We start from the raw sequence: 23,260 nt of genomic DNA, 5'->3' as shown, positions 1-23,260 counted from the left end.
CCTCCTTGAAGTAGAAGATCAACTATACTGCGGGCCTTGAACTAACAAGTTATGGGCAATCCTCATGTCTGGGAACTGAGCCAAGGCCTGTAGCGCCTGGTCAGAGAGGGAGGTCTAAACTTGAGCGAGGAAATTAATATTTTATTGCCTGTCAGTCCTTAGGGGATGTGGGAAGTGCTTACAAACTCTATGTCTTATTCCAGGGACGAGGCCTTGGAGTGCACGTTATTGACCCAGATAAAGAGCAGATCCTGGCACCAGGTCTGACGAGTTTGGAGGCAGCCTGCCGGCTTCTCCCGTTCAGCCCGGCACCTAGAACCTTCAGGAACTGTCGCTCTCAGCCTCCCGAGCCCTGCGCTGGCCGCTGCCCCCCGAAGCTGGACTCACCTGACCTCCACAGCGTCCTCCATCACGGTCATATCTGTCTTGCACTTGGCGGAGGGGTTGATGGCCAGTTCAGCTGGAGGAATCACAAAGCTCTTGCTGAGCGGCAGCCACATGCCCTCTCCCAGGGTGTAGGTGAACCTGCGGGGACACCCAGCACCAGGGGGTTACGGCGGGGGGCCCACGGCCTTGCAGCTCTCCCACTGCTCCCGCTCCTCTCCAGGCTGATTGGCGTTTACCGAGTCCGAGGGAGGCAGACAGACCTACTCCTGCTCACACGGCGGCGCCCACTCAGCAGGTATTAAAAGTGGCTTTTATCAAGTCATAAAAAGCAAGTTTCAGCTTTCTTCAGACTGGAAGCTGGGCTTCCCCTGTCTTAAGTCAGATATAATTGGAATCATTTTAATTGAGGAGAAATGCCAGCCTCCCACCGTCCCCATCCTGCAGGCTGCACACCCACAGCGGTAGCCATGGTTTCTCTCTGTGCCTGGAGGAGCCCTAACAAGGAAAGGGAAGGGAGAAAGTTCCCCTCTTCTGCTCCTGTGTGAAGGAAACAGAAATGACTGAAGCCAGCAGCCTCCAGAGAGGAGAGAAGAGGGATGAGCAAACGAACAGGTCCAGATCTATTCTCTGCACAGCTACCCACACCCCTTGCTGACAGTGCTAACCCTTGGGATAGAGGGAAGAGGTTTTTTTTGTTATTATTATTATTGTTATTCTTATAACAAGGGCTAAAAGGAATAAAAGAATTCATCAGCATTTCAAGAGAGAGCTTAAGGAAACCATGAGACATTATTTGTTTATTTATTCATTCATTTCATTTCAAAGGCATTCAAATGCTCTGTGTTCACAGTCAGAAATAGTCCAAGGGATAACAGCCAGTGTGGGTGGGATGTGGCAGTCTCGAGTCCCCTCCCAAGCTAATGTGGAAGGAGGAACACTTCAAGGATGCATACAATTAGGTGAACTTGGCAGTGGCTCCGTCAGCACGCGGATCACAGAGCATCATTTCAGAGCTCCTTTCTGTCCCCTACCACGTGCGCTCCTCTCTTCTCTCCCTGGGTTGCCTGAAACACTCATGACTTCTTCAGAATGCTGGCCACAGGTCAGCTCCTGGCCTGGCTCCTAGTTACCCGGCAGCCCAGTCAGAGGATTCCCATCCACACCGAGAGAAAGACAGGCAGATAGACACGGACGCAGAGACAGACAGACACAGAGAGAGTGCGCCCCGGCAGGAGAGAGAGGCTGAAAGAGGAGGAGGCAGGTGCCACCTTAACGGCAGGAGATTCCTAAGGAAGGGGCACGGTCAGCCAGGTCAGCGGGGGCATGGCCAGGATCTGCAGCCTTTCTTTCCCATCTCCAACTGCCTCTTGGTTCGCGCCTCCTCTGGCTCGTGGGGCTGATCTCTGCATTAAGCGGCACTAGACTATTAGATGCTTCTTGGGCTGGCACTGTGGTGTAGAGTGCGGGCATCCCGTATGGGTGCTGACTCGCGTCCCGGCTGCTCCACTTCTGATCCAGCTCTCTGCTATGGCCTGGGAGAGCAGCAGAAGATGGCCCAAGTGCTTGGGCTCCTGGACCCTTGTGAGAGACCTGGAAGAAGCTCCTGGCTCTTGGTTTTAAATTGGCCCAGCTTCTGCCATTGCAGCCATTTGGGGAGTGAACCAGTGTATGGAAGACCTCTCTCTGCCTCTCTCTCTCTCTCTCTCTCTCTCTCAACTCTCTGTCTCTGTCTCTCTGTAACTCTGCCTTTCAAATAAATAAATAAATTGAAAAAAAATAAGAGTTGCTTCTTGCTCTGTGGAGGCATCCAAATCGTCAGGGGCATGAGGCGGTGGGTGGACAAGGTCTGTGCAGGGAGGGGCCTGCAACCCATGAAGACAATCTTTACTTGGGGACAAAAGAAATCCACTGTGTTGGGGCTGGCGTTGTGTCGTGGTAAGTTAAACCTCAGCATCCCATATTGGAGAACCGTTTTGAGTCCTGGCTGCTCTGCTTCTGATACAGCTCCCTGCTGAAGTGCTTGGGCCCCTCCCATCATGTGGAAGACCTGGATGGAATTCCTGGCTCCTAGCTTGGGACTAGCGCAGCTCTTACTGTTGTGGCCATTTGGGGGGAGAACCCGCAGCCAGAAGATCTTTTTTTTCTCTACCTCTCGCTCTCTCTCTGTCACTCTGCCTTTCAAATAAATAAATACATTTTTAAAAGAAATCCGCTGCAGCTGGTAAAATCGAAGGCTTGACTATCCGTTAACACATACACACACACATGCACACACTCACACTCACACACACATTCATGTGGCAAAATTAAGGGATCTGATTCAGTGTGGTGATTGCTCCAAGGCATCTGGAATCTGGGGATTAACGATGAACATGAGGGGTAGGCGCTGTGAGTGGTAGGTTAGCCTCTGCCTGCAGTGCAGGCAACTCAACCAATATGGGCACCAGTTCAAGTCCTGGCTGCTCCACTTCTGATCCAGCTCCCTGCTGTGGCCTGGAAAAGCAGTAGAATATGGCCCAAGTCCTTGGGCCCCAAACCCCCATGAGAGACCTGGGAGAAGCTCCTGACTCCAGCCCAGCTCTGGCGGCTGTGGCCATTTGGGGAGTGAACTAGTGGATGGAGGACCTTTCTCCTTCTCTGCCTCTCTCTCTGTAACCCTGCCTCTCAAATAAATAAATAAATCCTTAAAAAGAATCACATTGGTTGAAGTAAACAACCTCAGAAGTCTTGTATGCTCTTGTATTCAGCACAGGAGCTAGCACCATCTTTTTTTTTTTTTTTTTTTTTTTTTTTTTTTTTTTTTTGACAGGCAGATTGGACAGTGAGAGAGAGACAGAGAGAAAGGTCTTCCTTTTTGCCGTTGGTTCACCCTCCAATAGCTGCTGCAGCCGGCGCATCATGCTGATCCGAAGCCAGGAGCCAGGTACTTCTTCCTGGTCTCCCACACGGGTGCAGGGCCCAAGCACTTGGGCCATCCTCCACTGCACTCCCAGGCCATAGCAGAGAGCTGGCCTGGAAGAGGGGCAACCGGGGTAGAATCCGGTGCCCCGACCAGGACTAGAACCCGATGTGCCGGCGCCGCAAGGTGGAGGATTAGCCTGTTAAGCCACGGCGCCAGCCGAACTAGCACCATCTTAACAGGCAGGTTCTGGTGAGGGCCCCACAAATATGGCGTGTGAGTATTGTGTCAGAGAGAACATCTACAGGCCTGCATGGCACAGGGAGGGGGCAGCTCACTGAGTAGAGAGATGAGTTTTTGTTTTCTGCTTTGGTTTTTGAATTAGAATTGTTGCATTGCTACAGAGCAGTCAGTTGGTGACTTGCGGTGGATAACTTATATGACAGACATTAGGAAACAACTGGCAGTTCTAATATGATTCCCATGACTGGTTTTCCTTTTGGGAGAGAAACGTCCATGTTCATCCATCTCACAACTTTCCTCTGTACACAATTAACTCCTAAGAAAGAAATAAACCACATCTTTTCTAAAACTTTTTTTTTTTTTGACGCGCAGAATGGACAGTGAGAGAGAGACAGAGAGAAAGGTCTTCCTTTGCTGTTTGTTCACCCTCCAATGGCCGCCGCGGCCGGCGCACCGCGCTGATCCGAAGGCAGGAGCCAGGTGCTTCTCCTGGTCTCCCATCCGGGTGCAGGGCCCAAGCACTTGGGCCATCCTCCACTGCACTCCCGGGCCACAGCAGAGAGCTGGCCTGGAAGAGGGGCAACCGGGACAGGATCTGGTGTGCAAGGCCGAGGATTAGCCTATTGAGCCATGGCGCCGGCCTTAAACTTAAACTCTTTAACAGAACCCCATGCTCTGTAGCCAGACTCAAACCTCCAAAGGTGTCCCTTCCCACACATCTTCAGCTTTGCCTGACTCTGCACACTGCACACCTACGGTACCACCCGACTCTAGCTCCTGAGTCATCCTGACGGGCCCACCTCTACCTCTGCTCCTAACACTCCTACTTTCTGAATTTTCTTTGACCTATTTTTTTCTGAATTTGAGTCACTTTAAGACTGAATTAAAGTCATAAAGACACATCATTCCAGGACCACCCCGAACCTTCACCCTCAAACTTGAGGCCAAGCAAGTGACTCTCCGCTGTGCACTTTATACACAGTCCCCACAATACTGTCTTCACTTGTGTTCATAGCTACCAATGAGAATGTATTCTCTTGGATGACAGCAGTTAGTACGTTGTCATCTTTGTATTCTCCATGCCCAACACAATTTCTGGCCCAAAGAGATCACTCATTAAATAATTATAGACTGATCATGAAGGAGATTTCGTTAGATTCCTTAGTTTGCTCAGGCTTCCAGGGGAAAACACGCCAATGTTCACACTTTGAGGTGGTAGTGGAGATTACCCTCTGTGTGAAGCAGGGTAAGAGTTTGCATGGATTTAATGGTCAAGATGGATCTGATAGTGGGAGGACTTTCTGTAGGGTACAGCAGCCTCTCAAACACTACATGGGAAGTTAACAAGGAAAACAATGTAACTGCCTTCAATCTCTGATATACTTGAGATGAAACCCTGTAGGGGAAGCAAAGTGGGATGAGAGTGACCTTGACGGAGAACCCTCAAGGGTGAGGTACCCTGCAGAGCTTGCTCCATTTGTCCTCGCCACAGGTCACTGAGGTAGGTAATTGGGCCTCATCTTACCAATTCATCAATTAACAGTTTTAAAAGGTTAGCACCTCCTGCAAGGTCATCCCCAAATAAATGGTTAAGATCAGGTGGTCTGATTCTGGGTGGAGAACCGCGGCTTTCCAGCCATGCTGGCTTACGCCTATGAAATTCTAAAATTTTCTTTCATCTGCAAAATCTACTGAGTAACTCCAAAAGCCAAATATAGAACAAACTGTCAGAGCAAAGCTGTGTCCTGAAATCTCGGCTGTCCCTAACTCAGGCAGTCTTGGCAGCAATGAGTTCAGAAAGCCACCCAGGAGACGTTGAGTGAGCCTCTGGATTGCTTTCCCAAGTCGGGCCTTCTCTTGTGACAGCTGGTGGTGACCACGGCCACTGAGGGCTCAGCTGTACACCACATGGCCCTACTGAACTGGAGCTAGAAATTTCTGTTCAGAAACAAACACTCACCCTAGAGTGTTGGACACAGGAAGCCTGTGTTCTTGCCACAGCTTGGCATGGAATGGAATGTGGAAAACTGTTAATAGCTCTTGACCTGGCATCTTCACTCCTCCCCAGAGCAGGCTGTTCCAGGAGGAGGTGTTGTTCCCAGGGATGCAGGTGCACACTTGGGGGGGATTTCTCTGACGATGAATCCTGGTCCACACCAATCCCTGCCCCCACGGGGTCTAGTGGAATGCAGTGATCCTCTCCCAGCCCCAGGGGAAGAGACACAGACTGGCATGTATTTGATGAGAAGATTCAGGCGGGAGGTCTGTGAGCCTTTGGGTCTAGCTTGGGCCCTTCCTGGGCTACTTGGGATTGCAGGTTACTGAGGTTAGGATGGATACAAAGCTCTTTTCCTAGTCTGGCTTCAAGTCCTCAGAAAATACCTGAGATGATTTTCTTTCTTTCTTTCTTTCTTTCTTTCTTTCTTTCTTTCTTTCTTTCTTTCTTTCTTTCTTCCTTTCTTTTTACAGGCAGAGTGGACAGTGAGAGAGAGAGACAGAGAGAAAGGTCTTCCTTTTCCATTGGTTCACCCCCCAAATGGCCGCTGCAGCCGGTGCACCACGCTGATCCGAAGCCAGGAGCCAGGTGCTTCTCCTGGTCTCCCATGTGGGTGCAGGGCCCAAGCACTTGGGCCATCCTCCACTGCCCTCCTGGGCCACAGCAGAGAGCTGGCCTGGAAGAGGAGCAACCAGAACAGAATCTGGCGCCCCGACCAGGACTAGAACTCAGGGTGCAGGTGCCACAGGCGAAGGATTAGCCTATTGAGCTGTGGCACAGGTCTGAGATGATTTTCTACAGATGTCTCCTGAAGCCTACTATGTTTAAAATTATATGTTAGATACTAAATCTGTACTGCTCTATAGGCTACCACCCCTTCCCTCAAGAAAATTATGTCAGGGGCCGGCACTGTGGCATAGTGGGTAAAGCCACTGCCTGCAGTGCTGGCATCCCATATAGGCTCCATTTCGAGTCCTGGTTATCCCAGTTCCTATCCAGCTCCCTGCTAATGCACCAGGGAAAGCAGAGGAGGATAGTCTACATCCTTGGGTCCCTGCACCCACATGGGAGAGCAGGAAGAAGCTCTTGGCTCCTGCCTTCAGATCAGCTCAGCTCTGACCATTGTGGCCATTTGTGGAGTGAACTAGCAGATGGAAGCAAGCTCTCTCTGTCTCTCTGTCTTTGCCTCTCTATAACTACCTTTCAAAAAAATAAATAAATGCTTTTTAAAAAAGGAAAATTATTTCATTAGGGCAGCATATAGGCAAATTAAAAATGAGAATGAAATAAAGGACAATTGATGCTATCATTGTTATAAAAATTTGGAAGGAGGACATCTTCATAAATTGTTATAGTAGACTGGCAAAGTGTCAAAGAAGAATTTCTCAATCCTAGCTACAGGTTAAATGCACCATTGTCTTCTTAAAAAACTGTCAAGACCTGGTCAAGCATCCCTGGACGTCTGAATTAGTTGGTATCTGATGAGTACAATTGCTGGACATTTTGAAAGCACATTGAGGATTCCCAGAGAGGGCTGGGGATGATAACCACTTCCTGTATGAAACTGTAAATTCTTGAAGTCAGGGACTATCTTGGCCATATTTGTCTGGTCCTATCTATAGCACTTGAAACAGTGCCTTGACTGTTGGTGTTAAATAGATGTTGGGTTTAGACAAGACTTGGTCTTGATCATGAACATGGGTAGTATTTCTATTAGGAGAACATGCATTCTTGCTACAGAAAAGGGTATAAGCAAATATGCAGCGTGGGAATATTCAAGTTATTCTGACAGTAGATCATTTGGAAGATAGATAGTATAATTACTGCCCAGGTCATGGAACTTTCCAGAGTAGCTATAGTGGCACTAGGTGGCAGGTGGTTTACTCAACCCCAGACTGGTTTCTAAGTAAGTCCCTTATACCTAAAATATACAGATTATGACCTATTGCTTTCATCTGAGAGACTAGTTGTTGTTAGCTAAGGATCAAAAGAATTAAACACTTACTAATTGGCCCATTGGCCCCTGAGATAGTTGATCTCAAGAACCGAACCACACAATGGATCTCCAGGTAAGTGCTGCAGATCACATCCAGTTGGCAGTTTGAAAAAAATGGTATGTGTGGGATAGAAACACAGCTTCTGTGCAAGTCCTGTCCTCATAGCAATTTCATTAAGATCCTTGTTTTATATTTGTGACTTCCAGGGAACAGGGAACTTATCTGTGCTAATCCAACTTTACCACGTTCCCCAAATCACCCTTTTTGAAGGCTCTAGTAAGACTAGCAGTAGGAAAAAGGGAGAAAAAGTCAGTCGAATGATATATCATTGTTGGGAAATTTAAATGCCCAAATCACAGTCCAAGGAACCTAGCTGACATCTCTCGCAGCACCAATTCTCAAAAGCAGCCTGCAGCCAATGTCATTAAGGGGACCCGGCCTGCCCCTGGAGAGACACTTGGGAGAGAAAAGGGCCAGTGACGGCCTGCTGAGGACACGGCTCTGGAAACCCGCACTCCAGCCAGAAGCACGCCTTAGGAGAACTCTGCTGTAGGCGAGCTGTGCTCATTCCAAGTTACCAGGAGGAAAAGAGCAAGCTTTGCTGAGGAGTGCATTCAAGGAGCAGAGGGCAGGAGCAAAAGTTAACACCTAAGTCAAGAACGACTGGCAGGGAACGTCCGGGAAAGGGTGTGGAAACCTGGTAGTGTGTGAGCCCTGGCACAGCGGAAAGGAAGCAAGCCTTCCATGTCTCCTGGCCGCTCACCGCTTGTCCAACAAGGAATGCATAAAGGAATGCACTCTCTGACATCAGCCCCCCGTGCAGGACTATCTATGTCCTCCAGCAGAGGATTTGTCCACACCGCCAGGCCAAGCGCAGCCTCTGGCACATGTTAGGCACCAGTCAAATGGGTGTTAAGTGAGGAGCACACTGACGAAATGAATGGGTGATAACCTCTTAGTTTGGAAATAAACATATGACCCAACTAAGATGTAGTGTGAGTTAAACTTTATGAAAATCTAATAACTCAAGACTGCACCCAAATTCCTTTTTTGCTTAAGGAACTTTCTAAGACATGCTATTCCTAGGTGTGTAGGTAGAAGTTTAGGAGGGACCAGAAGCATTAAATATGATTAGGGGGATTGTATATGTGTGTGTGTTCATATATACATATATATATATATATGAAAATAATAATGAGGTAGAGTTTAGAAAAGGGGGGAGACAAGGAGGATTCATTTTGAACAACTCAAGATTCTGAGGAAGGTATAAATTAGATACAAAATGGAGATACAGAAACTGGCATTGCCTGCTCTATGTCATTTTCTTTGCCAGGGACTTTGGCTGCATTGTATCACATGTCGCCCACAACATACCAGCCAGGTACGTAATACAGCCCGGATTGACAACTGAGGAAGCTGGAGGCTCCAAAGCTTCTGTAAATCGCCGAGGTTCACAGAGCCGGAAAGGAAGGGAACCAGGACCCAAACAGAGCCTTTCTGACTTCCAAGTCCTCCATGCTATTACTGGGCAGGATTTGGGAGCAAGTGCTTTTGCTGCCAGGGGGATGGAACTGCTAAAATTGCATTTTACATTTTACATGTCACCTCTAGGAAGGGAAGCTCCATGGGAAGTGGGACACTGGCCTTGCAGACATTCATAAGCAAGTCCCTAGACAACCACTTACCTGAATATTTTATCAGAGGGCTGCTCTCCCAAAACCAGGTCAAAACCTCGCTGAAATATTGTGTAAGGCCAAGGCCTAAAAGGAGAAACATCATTCAGTTAAAGTCCACTCAACAAACACTTGCTGAACACCTACTTTGTGCCAGGCACCATGCTAGGCTGTAGAGACCCCAAGATGAAGAGGACAGGGCCCTGTCCTTAAGAAACTCACGAAATGTGAGCTCACACATGACCTTGAGTCTTGGAATCCGACCAAGAACAGGAGCAAAATAAAAACCACTGAACCACTAGAAACGTGGGATTTAATAGACACAATGATTAGAATAACATATAAAGGTCATATAGGGTAAAATTATATTAAGTTGGGCCTCAAAGATCCCTAATTTATGGTCCCTGAGACATAGATTTACAGTAAGCTGACTTTGCTCCACTTAAGAAAGAAGGGCAGCATGATTTCTCGAGAAAGGCAAAGCCTTTGCAACCAGAAATTTCTGTTCAAACCCTGCTCTGCTATTGAACCAATGGTCCAACTTTGGGTGGATTATTGCCTCATGAAGCCAAACTTTCTCATTTGTAACAAAAGAATCAATAACAGACTGTTATAAAGACTAAGCAAATCTCTTGGGCCAAGGGATACAGCTCAAACAGGATCTCCAACGTGTTCCCTTTCTGTCTAAAAATGCCCTGAGGGTTTTGAGTCTTTGATAGGTCCAGGATGTTGTCAAAAATTTTAATGGTGCCACTCAAACACACATAATTGAAATCGTGTTTTCAAATAAGTCATAATTACAAGTTTTGCTAATGAGCATGTAGGCTTTTGTCACATATTCTAGAAAGTAACAAAGCTATTCTTGTAAATAGTGTGTATCTCTTCACTGGCCCAGATATAGGACACGACCAAAGTCCTTTAGGCACTCAGGCAGGACTTAGCAAAGTCCAGGTGTTGTGCTGGTCCCGAGCTACTGTGCCCACGGGAAGTAGTTAGCCCTTTTTCTCATGACACAGTTTCATATCAAACTCAATTATTGAGCATTTTATTGTAGATATTCCTTTCTCTTTCAAGGACTACAAAACGTCAGAAGAGTATATCATAATTATTACTTGGGGCTAACTTTAATAAGAGTTAACTCATGGGTTGTTGATGTGGGGATAACACCTTGGGAAGTATATGGGGTTGCTCTTGAATGACACGGTGATCGGTAGGCATTACCAACACTGAGAAGGTGGAGCAAGGTGGCTAGAGTGGTACAGTGCTCAGAATTGTTCTACACAACAAAAAGCTTCCCCACATTTACAAGCTCTGAACATCACGGTGGTATTCACGTGAGTGTTGAAAACCTACTTACAATGCATTCAGCCTGGATGCTAACTTCACTTAACCTATGAGCACAAACTGGCTTGTTCAGTTTGAATGCAGGATGGATTTTCTAGATGCAGTAACTAGTACGTCAATTGAGGGAGGATTATACCTTCTATAATCACACTGAGTCACCAGTGTGGCACATCTATCCCAGTCCATATTGCTCTTTCATACATCACACATTTATGTTACCTCTTATGTTACGTATTACATTATATTAAATCAACGTTGGGTGCAAATGTCTGCCAACCTTATCACTTCCTTTATTGTAATAGAGCATTTGCATATTAAAATAGCTATTTGATCATTATAAATCACTTTATTATTTCTTCATTACTATCAAAATATAGTTTCGTGTTGAAATGTGTATATAAATTTTATTATTTATGGATTTCATCTGAAGATAATAAAAGGGGTTAAATAATATTTGCTATGAAATAGCATGTAATGTATTATAGAATCACTGACTTGATCCATCCAGCTAACCAGTTAACTACCCAATAGAGTTAGTAGTTGCAAGGGCAGGCCATTGAAACTACAGAAGGGAGTGACAGAGATGAATGTGTTCATTTTTTATGCTTACTATTTATAAACACTTTATTCGTGGGATTCAATTTAGAACCACCCTGAGGAAACAAGAATCGGCTCCAAAAAGTCCCCAGACACTGGTCCTGTGAATAATCCTTGCATCAGATGAACAGCTCCCTCCTAGAGGTTGTTCACATTTTCTGTGCTCATTCTAGGTGATCCTACAATGAGTAGCGTTTGAATCCAATTCTTTCCTGCTCAACACTAAGTGGTGGCTCATGGGTTGCTAAAAAAAGTATTAATTCAAGAAAAAAATCTAAAATCACAAGAAAACAGGTTCCCTATGATCCTAGACACCTAGAAAGAACAATTAAAAGAGGAGACACAATTTTGTCTCTTTTTGAGGGGGCAGAATAACATTTATTTACAAGCAAGTTTAATAATTTTAAATGACACACATTTTGCCTTCCAGTCATCCCTAGTACTGAAAACTGGTACAATATGTAATTAGAGTTAAGTCTTGGCACGGTTCCTAGGTTGTGTGAAAATATATTTTGACGAGCCAAATCTTAGAACTGCATGGATTACAATGTGGACAATTAACTGCACAGAATGACACAAATAAACCTGTATTCAGGCCATGGTTATTCAATGAGCTTGGAAACATTTTTTAAGGACATGCCCACATGTTCCGGGTAAGTTAGGTCACAGCAGTGACCTGCTCTTGAAGGCCCTGGAAGTTATTAAGTCCACATAGATTTGAAGGAAACAGATGTGCAGCGTAAACCCTGCTCTGATCTCAGTTGAGGCTGCAGGGCACAGTGGTTAGGCCATGGATGGGGGCCGCCATTGTGCTGCAGCTGGTTAAGCTGCTGTCTGCAATATGGCACCAACTCGAGGCCTGACCACCTCACTTCTGATCCAGCTCCTGGCTAACACGTCTGGGAAAGCAGGAGAAGGTGGCTCAAGTGCTTGGGTTTGTATCACCCATGTGGGAGACACAGATGGAGTGCTAGGCTCCTGGCTATGGTCTGACCCAGCCCCAGTTTTTGCAGCTATTTGGGGAGTAAACTGGTGGATGATAATTCTCTCCCTCTCTCTCTATCTCTGCCTTTAAAATACATAAATAAATCTTAAAAAATGAAAATGGGAGCCGGCCCCGTGGCTCACTTGGTTAATCCTCTGCCTTGCATCACCAGCATTCCATATGGATGCCGGGTTCTAGTCCTGGTTGCTCCTCTTCCAGTCCAGCTCTCTGCTGTGGCCTGGGAGGGCAGTGGAGGATGGCCCAAGTGCTTGGGCCCTGCACCCCATGGGAGACCAGGAGAAGCACCTGGCTCCTGGCTTCGGATCAGTGTAGCTCTGGCCGTGGCGGCCATTCAGTGGGTGAACCAACGGAAGGAAGAGCTTTCTCTCTGTCTCTCTCTCTCTCTCTCTCTCTCTCTCTCACTGTCTAACTCTGTCAAATAAATAATAAAAAAATTTTTTTAAATGCAAATGGACATGGATTCTGAGCTAAACCTGCCTATTTCAAATTCCAGCATAGCAGGCACATTGCTTGACTTTGGTCAAGTCCCATAATCAACCTGTGTCCTCATGTCCTTGTCTACAAAGTGAGGCTGATGTTAATAATCCTGTCTACCTTGCAAGGCTGTTATGAGGAGGAACCAGTTAATACAATTAAAGGGCTCAGAGCAGTGCCTGGTATTTAGTACGTGCCATAGAAGCATCTATTCAATAAGTTAAACTCACCAATTTCCTGGATCAAATATAAATCCTGTAATAAGGAGTGATTCAACAATTTCCATAGAGGAGCTGTCTTGCCTTAAGGTATAAATGCAATGCCAGGACCAGGCTCTACCTCATATTGTAAGAGCATTCACATGGCCTGGAGAGGGAGTGATGGGGACTAGAACAATGAAGTCTCCCCCAACACAGTGAGCACTCTACAGGGCAACTAAATACACAGTACTGACATTCGCACACAGAGAGGGGACGCATGTTGTGAGACGGTCAAGGAAGTCAGAGAGCTGCAAATCGCACAGCAAAGGAGTAAAGGGGAATTCACTTATTTTCTTCCCTTTAGTTGGGGATAATCTGGCAGAGAAATGAGAATCATTGAGTTGATTTATTTAGCAAATATTTATGGAGGCCTACAGTGTGTGGACTGTGACACTGAGCAACATTAGAACAAGGAGATTGTTGCCTTCAAAGGAATCTAGTCTTTTTGAAGGAAAACATGTAGGCCGGACAAACCGAAGAGCCTGTTCAAAGGGAAGAGGGATGGAGTCACCGGAGCTAAGTGGTAATGGTTGGTGGTGGATCACCGAGCTTGGTGCAGGGAAGGCTGGATGTGTGGAGGGATCAAGGGAAACTTGGTTCATATGAGTAGAGTGGCCACAGGAGGTCATCCAGCAGAAGTCATGGCCAGAGTAAGGAAGAGCTGGACTTAAAAGCACTGAAAACACTTTGAAGCTGACCCACATGAGACCAACTGAAAAAGCAAAGGATTCCGAATTAGGGCTCTTTGGGTACAAGTCAAAGTAAGAAAGCCACGCTGGCCTCACCAAAGAGAGGATAATTGTTAAGTCACCCCCCAGGCTTAGGTGGAAATTACTCCTGGGAGGCCCAAAAGGAAGGAGTAAAGGCCCTTGTCACTGTCCCTTGCCACTCCTTGCTGTGCTTCTCACACTATGTACTGGTCTCCCTCGAAATCAAAGACACCCCTGTGGGAGACAGCCTTGGACAGCTCCTGCTCCTAACTGCACAGGCTTAGAATACGGAGGAAAGAGGCTGGCGCCGTGGCTCACTAGGCTAATCCTGCGGCGCCGGCACCCCGGGTTCTAGTCCCAGTCAGGGCGCCGGATTCTGTTCCGGTTGCTCCTCTTCCAGGCCAGCTCTCTATTGTGGCCCGGGAGTGCAGTGGAGGATGGCCCAAGTGCTTGGGCCCTGCACCTGCATGGGAGACCAGGAGGAAGCACCTAGCTCCTGGCTTCGGATCAGCATAGTGCTGGCCGTAGTAGCCATTTTGGGGGTGAACCAACGGAAGGAAGACCTGTATCTCTCTAACTCTGCCTGTCAAAAATAAATAAATAAATAAATAGAAATACAGAGGAAAGAGTCCTACTCTTTGTTTGTAAAACACAAGCATGGAAGAACTGCTTGACATAGCCTAGGTCAGGAGAGTATCCTGGATTAACCTAGGGGGCTAGGGAAGTAGAGGCATTTGAGCAATAGATAACTCCCATTTAGTTTCCAGGGCTAGAGCTGGGGACAGGCAAGTGGCAAATAAAATGAGATTTTCTACCTCAGCTTCTATCTGTTTGTGGTGGACAGAGTGTGACTTTGTTCAGAAGACAGTGCCTGGGGCCGGCGCTGTGGCATAGTGGGTAAAAGCTGCCCCCTCTGGTGCTGGCATCCCATATGGGCACTGGTTCTGGTCCCAGTCGCTCCACTTCCAGTCCAGTTCTCTGCTGTGGCCTGGGAAAGCAGTGCAAGATGGCCCAAGTTCTTGGGCCCCTGCACCCACACGGCATGGGAAGACCTGGAGGAAGCTCCTGGCCCCTGGCTTCAGATCTGCACATCTCTGGCTGTAGCAGCCAATTGGGAAGTGAACCAGCAGATGGAAGAATCTCTCTCTCTCTCTCTCTCTCTCTCTCTCTCTCTGCTTCTCCTTCTCTCTGTATAACTCTGACTTTCAAATAAATAAAATAAAATAATTTTAAAAAAAAGAAGAAGATAGTGCCTTTCCCTAGTAGATGGGCCAGTAGGCTACCAGGTTAGATACAGGGCCAGAGGTTGAAGTCCGTCCCCAAAAAGAGCCCTAAATATCTTACCTACCCTTGTATACTTGGTCTCCAACATTCTCTGTCTTAAACTGGGCAGCATACTCACATCTTATTAATTTAGGAAAATTGGCAGAATCAGAAGCCAGAGCAAAGCCCATTTCTTTGTTAGCTAAGATTCTCATTCTGACACATTAAGATCTTGAAGACGTTGGCCCCCCGTGGAGGCAGTTCCAGATGGCCTCCACTCAGGCACATCGCAGGCCAGCACGGGAACCACCTTGGATCCACTGTCTGAAGAGAGAGCACAAGCTTTGCCACTGAAGAGCCCCAGTGTACTGGCAGCACAGCAGCCAGCAGCGCACTCACGCCAACGGGATGTGCTGAGAACCATACCCAACATTTGCCTCCTCTTTTCTCAGTCTTTCAGAGTCTTCTCTAAGCACTGGCAATCGCCAAGCTTTCAGCTTCTCTCCACAACTCTCCTCTTCCCCAGGACACATCCGAGATCTGGGGTATTTTTCCCTTAGTCTTGGTGATGTGCTGGGCCAGATGCTGACCATGGCTTTGATTTGCTGCTTGGCCTTCATTTGGCTGTTTGGAGATTTTTTGTTCTACGAATCCTAAACCCAACTGAGCCAATGAAACCCCGTATTGTCAACCTGGCCCAATGCTCCATTCACAGGGGCTATCTCTTTGTAAACAGGGAGTGCTTCTGCTCTAGACAAGGGTCCTTTATATGATTGATTAAGTGCTGGTCCCAGCTTTCCACCTAATGGTGGCACCTGGAAGCAGAGCTCAGAAGATGTTGGTTGTGGAAGACTAATCACCTGGGAGGAAGGAGGAGAAATAGAAGTAAATGGATAGAAGATTGAGATTGATTGATCCATAGATGATTGATTGGTAGATCAATAGATGATATATAGATATAGATATAGATAGATAGATATAAAATAGATAGGAACATAGAAAGAGAGAAAATGTGTATTTGTATGTGTGTGTACATGTATGTATGTGCAGTGTGTGTATTCTCCTCGGTACAGTTCAATGTAGAAGGAATGTTTCAGCAGGTCACAACGAGGAACAAGATATTTGATTATGAACTTTAAGAAACTGGGAGCTTTTTCTGAACTTCCATGGTCTCTCACCTGACACTAAATGGAGCATTTTCTGAGTGGAAATAATTGGCCCATAGTTAAATGAAAGTACATGCTTTCAAGTCTGTTCCTGGCCCACATTAGTTAAGTTTCTGACAGAAGCTTGGTTTCCAAAGTTTCTTCCCAGCTACTCACAACACTTTGGGGTCCCAGCATAGGATATAATACTTCATAAGGAAAGAGAGAGGTTTTGAATGTGCCTTTCCCTAACCAGCCAAATGCATTTGCAGGGAGGCAACAGTGAAACAAAAAGAGAACATCGGTTTATTTAAAAAGTGCTCCTGGAGAAAGGTAGTTTGCAAGGTATTCATGAGAAGGGGTGAGGAGAAAAATGGCAAAAATGGGTTTTTCTGGCTACACAACCAGCTGATTTTATCCATGCCTCAATTTATCCTAATAATAAGAATGGGGGATTACTGCAGGCCTCTGCCTTCACAACGAGTACCAGTTCCGGGAGAATAAGTGCCTGGAATGACCGATCCCAGGATGATCTGGTGAACCTCTGGCTTTACTCAGAAGTTCATAAAGATAATAGTGGATAGTGATGCCCAAAGTTTATAAAGAATGATAGAAGGCTTAAAGTATTTACAAATATTGTTTCTTTACCTGGAATCTTCCCCTCCCCATTTACTTGGGTAGTTTATACTATTCTTTAAGCCTAATTTGAAGGTTACCTCCTGGAGTGGTTGTTTGGCCTAGCAGTTAAGTTGCCCATATCCCATGTTAGAGTGTCTGGGTTTGATTCCCAACTCCTGCTCTTGACTCCAGTTCCCTACCAATGCACACCCTGGGAGGCAGCAGGTGGTTCCTGCCACTCATGTTGGAGACTTGGATTGAGTTCCATGCTCCTGAATTAAGTTCAGTCCAGCCTTGGCTATCACAGGTATTTGGAGAGTGAGCCAACAGATCGTAACTCGCTTGCTATTTGTCTATCTACCTTTTTTTCTCTCTCTTTTTCTTACCTGTGTGTGTGTCTGCCTCTCAAATCAACAAATATAAACATGTTTAAAAATTACTTCCTAAAGTAGGCCTTCCCTAATACCAAGATGAGGTTATATCTGCTTGTTATATTCTCCCATGGCGTCATGTACTTCCCTTTATAGAAAGTGTTATTATTGATAATATGTTAAACCCGTAGTTAATATCATCCCCTAACGTCACCAGGAAGGCTGTATTCTCAGTGTCTAGTGTAGCAGCACTGCACAGCAGAGACTCAATAAAGAGCTCAACTATGTCACAAGTGAGGTAGAGGACTGGACAGGATCTGAGTCCTGGATGAGACTGCCATTGATCTACATGACCCCAGATAAGTCACTTGCATTCTCTCCATCTCAGCATTTTCATCTATGAAATAGGGATAAAATAATATCTAGAGTTGTTACATGTTACATAACACTGGGCTATATATTCAGAGCCCATTTGTGATTGGTAGTCAGGGATTCAAAATGAGAATACTCAGTGTGGTCTCCAACAGTATTGGTTTGTGCAAATACAGAAACACAGCCGCAGGGTCATTATGTTTAGCCAGCTTGGGAGTGTTCTGCTGGATAAAATAACATGAGGATAAAATAGCACCCAGGGTGGCTAAATGAGCATGTCTATACTTAGCACAGCATATGGTGGACAGTATAAACCCAACAGATATTAGCTATTATTCATTAGAACTAACATTCCCACTTGGTGAACTGAAAATGTGTCTCTAACATTACACTTAAAAATAAATCATCATGATCATGGCATATTTTACAAGCCCCTTTATCTTTTAACATATCTACCTCATGTAAAGAAAAATTGGACACTGATAAGATTGTATTCATTATTTAATGTCTATGAATAGGCAAACACGTTTTTTAGAATTATCTATACAGAAATAACAATCATCAGTATCTAGCAAAATAACTTCTCAGCCAGACCGAGAAGGTTTAAAATTTGGCTCCACCATTTATTAACTCCGTGACCTTGGTTAGTGATCACTGCATGGCCATCTACCCACTACCCACTACCCACTACCCACGCTTGTGAAAATCATGCCAGTATCATTCTACCCCCATCTTCCCTCTGCCCAGCAGAGCCTGCATCACTGTTCCCTCCAAAGTTTCCCCTCAGTTTTTGGTCACCTCTGTAGCCAGACACTAAGATGGTCCTTTCAATACTCAAGCCACTCAGCTGCTGGACCCTTCCTCTGTGATGTCTGTATCTCCCACTCTCACTGCCATGGTCAGATCCTAGACTACCAACATCTGCAAACCACACTTGACCTCACTTTTGAGAACCCCAATATCTGACATCTTCTCAGCTCACTCTCAATGCCACAACAACTTCTACCTTGCAGGGACATAAAGCCCATTCCTCCTGCTGTGGGCTTCCTGACCCTCACCCACCTCACACACCCTGTCTACTTTACCCAGATTAAGTTCTGTCACCCAGTACTGTGTCATTCCCCATCACAGAACCTCAATGCCCACGCCCCTCCATCTCTTCATTATACTTGTCTGAAACACTCTGACACTTGTTAAACACAACCACACTGTGGCTGCATTTTTTTTTTTTTTTTGCACAAATGAATGCAATTGGAACCACATGGAAGGTCTCATTCTGAAACCTTGGCCACTAACCTCAGATCAGCTCTCCATACTGCCTGGTTATCAAAGCACCGTTTCCTTGCGCATCTACTCTCCTCTCCCATCCTCGTCTCAGCTAATGATGTACTTCCTACCTAACTGAGAAAATGGAGGGAATCAGGTTCACCCATCTGCCTGGCCTGACCCTATTCCTTGGGGTCCCTTCCAGTAATCAGGCATGGACAGTTTATGTCCATGACTAGCATGCTCCTGTCCCGGTGCACTCTTTGGCATCTTGTTGGCAATGAGATGCAAGGATGGAGCCTAGAGAGAAGTTACCAGCTCAACTCCCTTCTGCTTCTGTGATCTCAAGCAAATAAGAATAACACAGAGCCTCAATTTCTTCCCATGCAAAATGGGAATCGGGAGGTGAAGCACAATCCACACACACCTCACGATGCTGAACAAGGCATGTATAAATAAATCTCAAATCCTTGGTAATCTTTGGTTATTAGTAAAATATGACTGCAATCTAGCCTCAGGATTCACTGGGATCCATTTTTTAAATTTCTGACTAATAATGAGAGGTGAAAAAGTTGCGTTTTTCCTGTCCCCTTTATTAATGAAATAAAATATCCCAAGTCTCTTTGCAATTACATAATACATACATTTGTTTTTAGAAACTGTCAGTCATTTTGATTTCAGTGGCTCAGCATTTTCATTAAAACGGTATTATATAGAATTGAGTTTTTTTCTACATTAATAAATATATCCCCAGATATAAATGGGCCCCCAAACATCTGTGGGCCATGCACACACACACACACAAGCTGTCATGAATTGGTACAGCTGCAGTATTTCCTGGATCAGGTGACTGGTGGGACGTAGGACTGCTCTCCATGCCTCACCCTCTGGACAGCTACAGCAGACATTGAATGTAGTCATGAGGAACAGAGCTGAGAGCAGGGTCCCTTGCAGACCAACACCGGGCCTATGGCCACTCACTGAAATCTCCCCCAAAAGGCTCGCTGTGGCCTGGATTTCTGTGGGTGGGCTCTGGAGTCAGGGACTGGAGTGGAGTTCTTCGCTAGCTGTGTGAAATTGATGCAGCTAAAAACTGTCACCTTTGCAAGTCTCTCCTTCCTTTCTGGGAAATGGTGATGATGGTAGCTGATCCTGGCAGGACTGAAGGAAGATGAAGTGAATGAACAAATGTTGTTTCAGGACAACGGCTGAAACACAGTCGTGACTTTGCGAAGGTAAAGTTTCCTCCCCACATTGCTCTCAGGATTCTGCATCTAATGGCTGTGTTGATTTTGTTCCTGGGCTAATGTAAGCAGGGTCCAAGTTCAGTCTTCCCGAGAGCTAATTCCTGCTCACAAATGAACAGGATGGGAACTTGGCAATGGATCCGCACAAATTCACCCCTGGAATTTCTTATCGGTTCCAGTTCCTTCCCTGTGCCAAGGACAATGGAGATCTGGGACCTGCTCCACCATAGACACACACACTACATCCCAGTGAGAAAGTGGGAGAGTGAATGGCACTGACACGAGAGGAGGACAAAGGGTATGGAGCAGAGGACATGCAGTGGAAGACACAGCAGCCTACATTTCCACCCTTTCGTGTTGGGGGAAGTTGACCACATACATAAAGCAGACAGGGAACAGGAACTGAATTTACTACACAAAAGTTTCATCTTTCCCCAATGTCCTTTCCTATCTACTAATTTGTTTTAGTTCAGCACACCAGTATATTTAGCAAGTTTCACTGTTAATTCAATCACTCATTGGCATACTCATTCATTTATTTACTTGAAAAATATTAATTAACCAATTTCCATGTAACAAACACTTTGCTAAACACTGTCAGGGGACACGGAGATGATTAATACATATTCTCTGCCATCAAGGACTTCATTAATGTACTGATTCGTTCCCCAAGAATTTATCACGTACCTCTGATGAGCCAGAGCCAGTAGAGAGTATGCGGACACACAGATACAGGCTGCGTTCCAGTCCTGGATCATGGTCAAATGGAGTAGCAATGACAGGTAAACAAACCATAGCATTTAGTTGGCCAATTTGTTGCTGTTGTTGAACAATTAAAATCCATTATTTATTTTAAAATTGCTAGTAGTTGATGAGCAAGTGGTTTACATAAATTATTTCACTCCTCATACTTTAAAGATTTATTTATTTATTTGAAAGAGTTACAGAGAAGGAGAGGCAGAGGCAGAGAGAAGGGGGGGGGAGGGAGAGGGGGAGAGGGAGAGATGGGGAGGGGAAGAGAGATAGAGAGAGAATCTTCCATTTGCTGGTTCACTCCTGAGGGCTAGGCCAAGCTGAAGCCATGAACCAGGAGCTTCATCCAGGTCTCCCACACGGCTGCAGGGGCCCAAGCTCTCGGGCCATCTTCCACTGCTTTCCTAGGTGCATTGACAGGGAGCTACATAGAAAGCAGAGCAGCAGGGACTTGAACTGGTGCCCCATATGGGATGCCGGTGCTGCAGGAAGTAGCTTTACCCACTACACCACAGTGCCAGCCCCTCACTTACTTTTCATTAAAACCCTGCACCACAGTGATGTATTAGTGTCATTGAATAGATGAGGAAAGCGAAGTTTAGGAAATTTAAGTGACATTAGCCAAGGTCTCAGATCTAACACATGGCAGAGCCAGGTCTCCAACTGCATGCTGCCAGGTGCCAGAGCCCTTGCTACGCTGTGGGGGAACTCCCATCACCAGATACTTAGAAGGACAAACAGAGAGACACTGAGCTGGAAGGATTCAGTAGAAGAGAACCTGTCCTCAATGTGAGGCAGAATGGAGAATTCCCAAGTGAAATGGGAGTGGGATGAGAGGATGAAAAGATTGCATCCAGTTCAAGGGTCATGGGAAATACTTACGCAGGAAGAGCAGGCTGGGATTGGGCATTTGAAGGTGCAGAAGGAGCCATGAGGACAGAGGAACAGATATAGGTGGGTGTGGGGGACATCAGCCACAGTGATTCATCCAAAATGCAGAGAGGGAAAAGTAAATTACAGCCATAGCATGATGGTACTCGAAAGTGAATCTACACTCCGTTGTTCCACAGGGAGCCACTGATGGGTTTGGAGGAGACAAGATAGTTCTTGATTTTTCAATATTTCAAGATATGTCTATGATTTTACCTCTGGCAAAGCCAGATAAGTGACAAAGAAGTAACCCAAATGTAGAGAGACGAGTAAAGTGGGTTTTTGCAATCAGCGGAAAAACTAATTAGGACTTGCATTTAGTGGGTAGATGCATGTTTGGTAGAGAAGCATCCTTGGGCAGAATCTCTGGATAGCTTTGTTAAGCAGTGGTTGAGTAACAGAGAGTAGTTTAAGATGGCCTCAAAATTTTGAGCTAAGAGACCAGAGTTGCAATACAATGAGTTAAGCTACCACTTGTGACAACTGCATCCCAAATTGGAGCGCCAGTTTTAGTCCCAGCTAATACGCTGCAGCTCCTGCTTCCTGCTAAGGCACCTAGGAAGGCAGAAAAAAGATGGCCAGTGCTTGGGCCCCTGCCACCCATGTGGGAGACCCAGATGGAGCTCATGGCTCCTGGCTTCAGCCTGGTGCAGCCCTGGCTGTTGTGGCCATTTGGGACGTAAATCCGGGGATGGAGATTCTCTCTGTCTCTCTCTGTCTCTCTCTGTCTCTGTCTCTCTCTTCCTGCCACCTCCCTGTCACTCTGCCTTTCAAATAAATAAGACTCTTCTAAAAATTGAGCTAGTAGGACAAGAAGAGTGACTTCACTGTGAATTGAATAGAAAGCAGCAGCTCCAGAGAAAGACTGTATGTTAAGAGTGAGCAGCTCTAGACAGGCAACAAATGCCACGGCTATCCTGTGTTTGATGCAAGCAGCTAAGCCACTCCTTTGGATGTCCACATCCCGTATCACATTGCCTGAGTCTGAGTCCTGGCTCCACTTCCAACTCCTCCTTCCTTGTTAATGCACACCTTAGACAGCAGCAGGTGATGGCTCAAGTAGTTGGATCCTGGACACCCATGTAGGAGACTTGAATTGAATTTCTGGCTCCTAGTTTAGACCCAGCCCAGCGCCAGATGTTTTGGCCATTTGAGAACTGAACCAATGGATATAGGATTTCTCTCTGTGTAGCTGTGTGTGAGTGTGTGCCTTTCAAATAAACAAATGGATAATTTAAAAAGAAAAAGAAAAAGAAAAAAAAAAAACACTGAGAAGACACAGTTTTACCTGGAAGTATCTGGTGAGATGTATATCAAGTGGCTAAATGAGCAGGACTGGCACTCAAAACAGAGGGATGTACTGAGAGAGATCGAGACTGGAAACAGAGGGTATGGAAATAGAAGACATAGCACTTTGAAGAATTCCAACAATCAATCATTTGATACCCATTTTATAGATAAGCCCACTCAGGCTCAGAAGGCCCAAATTTATGAATGGATGCAGAAGATAAATAAGAAAAGGTCACTCAGCAAATATGTATTTGGTAGCCAGTGTGGGTCAAGTTCTGTGCTCTGGGGCACAGAGGTGAGCAGTGGCAAAGCAAGTGGCTTCTGTTGTTGGAGTCTAATAAATGCATAACCCAAGCTGAGGAGAGAGCTCTGAAGCGGGGAAGGTGGCTACTGAGCGTATGGCCAAGGAGACCTTCTTT

At 45.9% G+C, this 23,260-nt stretch overlaps 1 protein-coding gene across 2 annotated transcripts in view; it reads right to left on the bottom strand.

The window, feature by feature from the left end:
• ASTN1 (astrotactin 1) overlaps nucleotides 1-23,260 on the bottom strand; it is a 339,338-nt gene that overhangs the window by 104,515 nt on the left and 211,563 nt on the right. For both annotated transcript variants that reach the window (XM_062192978.1, XM_062192977.1), the window contains exons 9-10: nucleotides 9,208-9,282; nucleotides 388-525 (exon numbers count right to left, since the gene is read on the bottom strand). In XM_062192978.1, coding sequence (XP_062048962.1) covers nucleotides 388-525; nucleotides 9,208-9,282 — 213 coding nt within the window. The remainder of the gene's footprint in view (nucleotides 1-387; nucleotides 526-9,207; nucleotides 9,283-23,260) is intronic.

Source organism: Lepus europaeus, chromosome 5 (genome assembly GCF_033115175.1).
Source record: "Lepus europaeus isolate LE1 chromosome 5, mLepTim1.pri, whole genome shotgun sequence".
NCBI lineage: Eukaryota > Metazoa > Chordata > Mammalia > Lagomorpha > Leporidae > Lepus > Lepus europaeus.
This window is presented reverse-complemented; position numbering and strand designations above follow the sequence as displayed.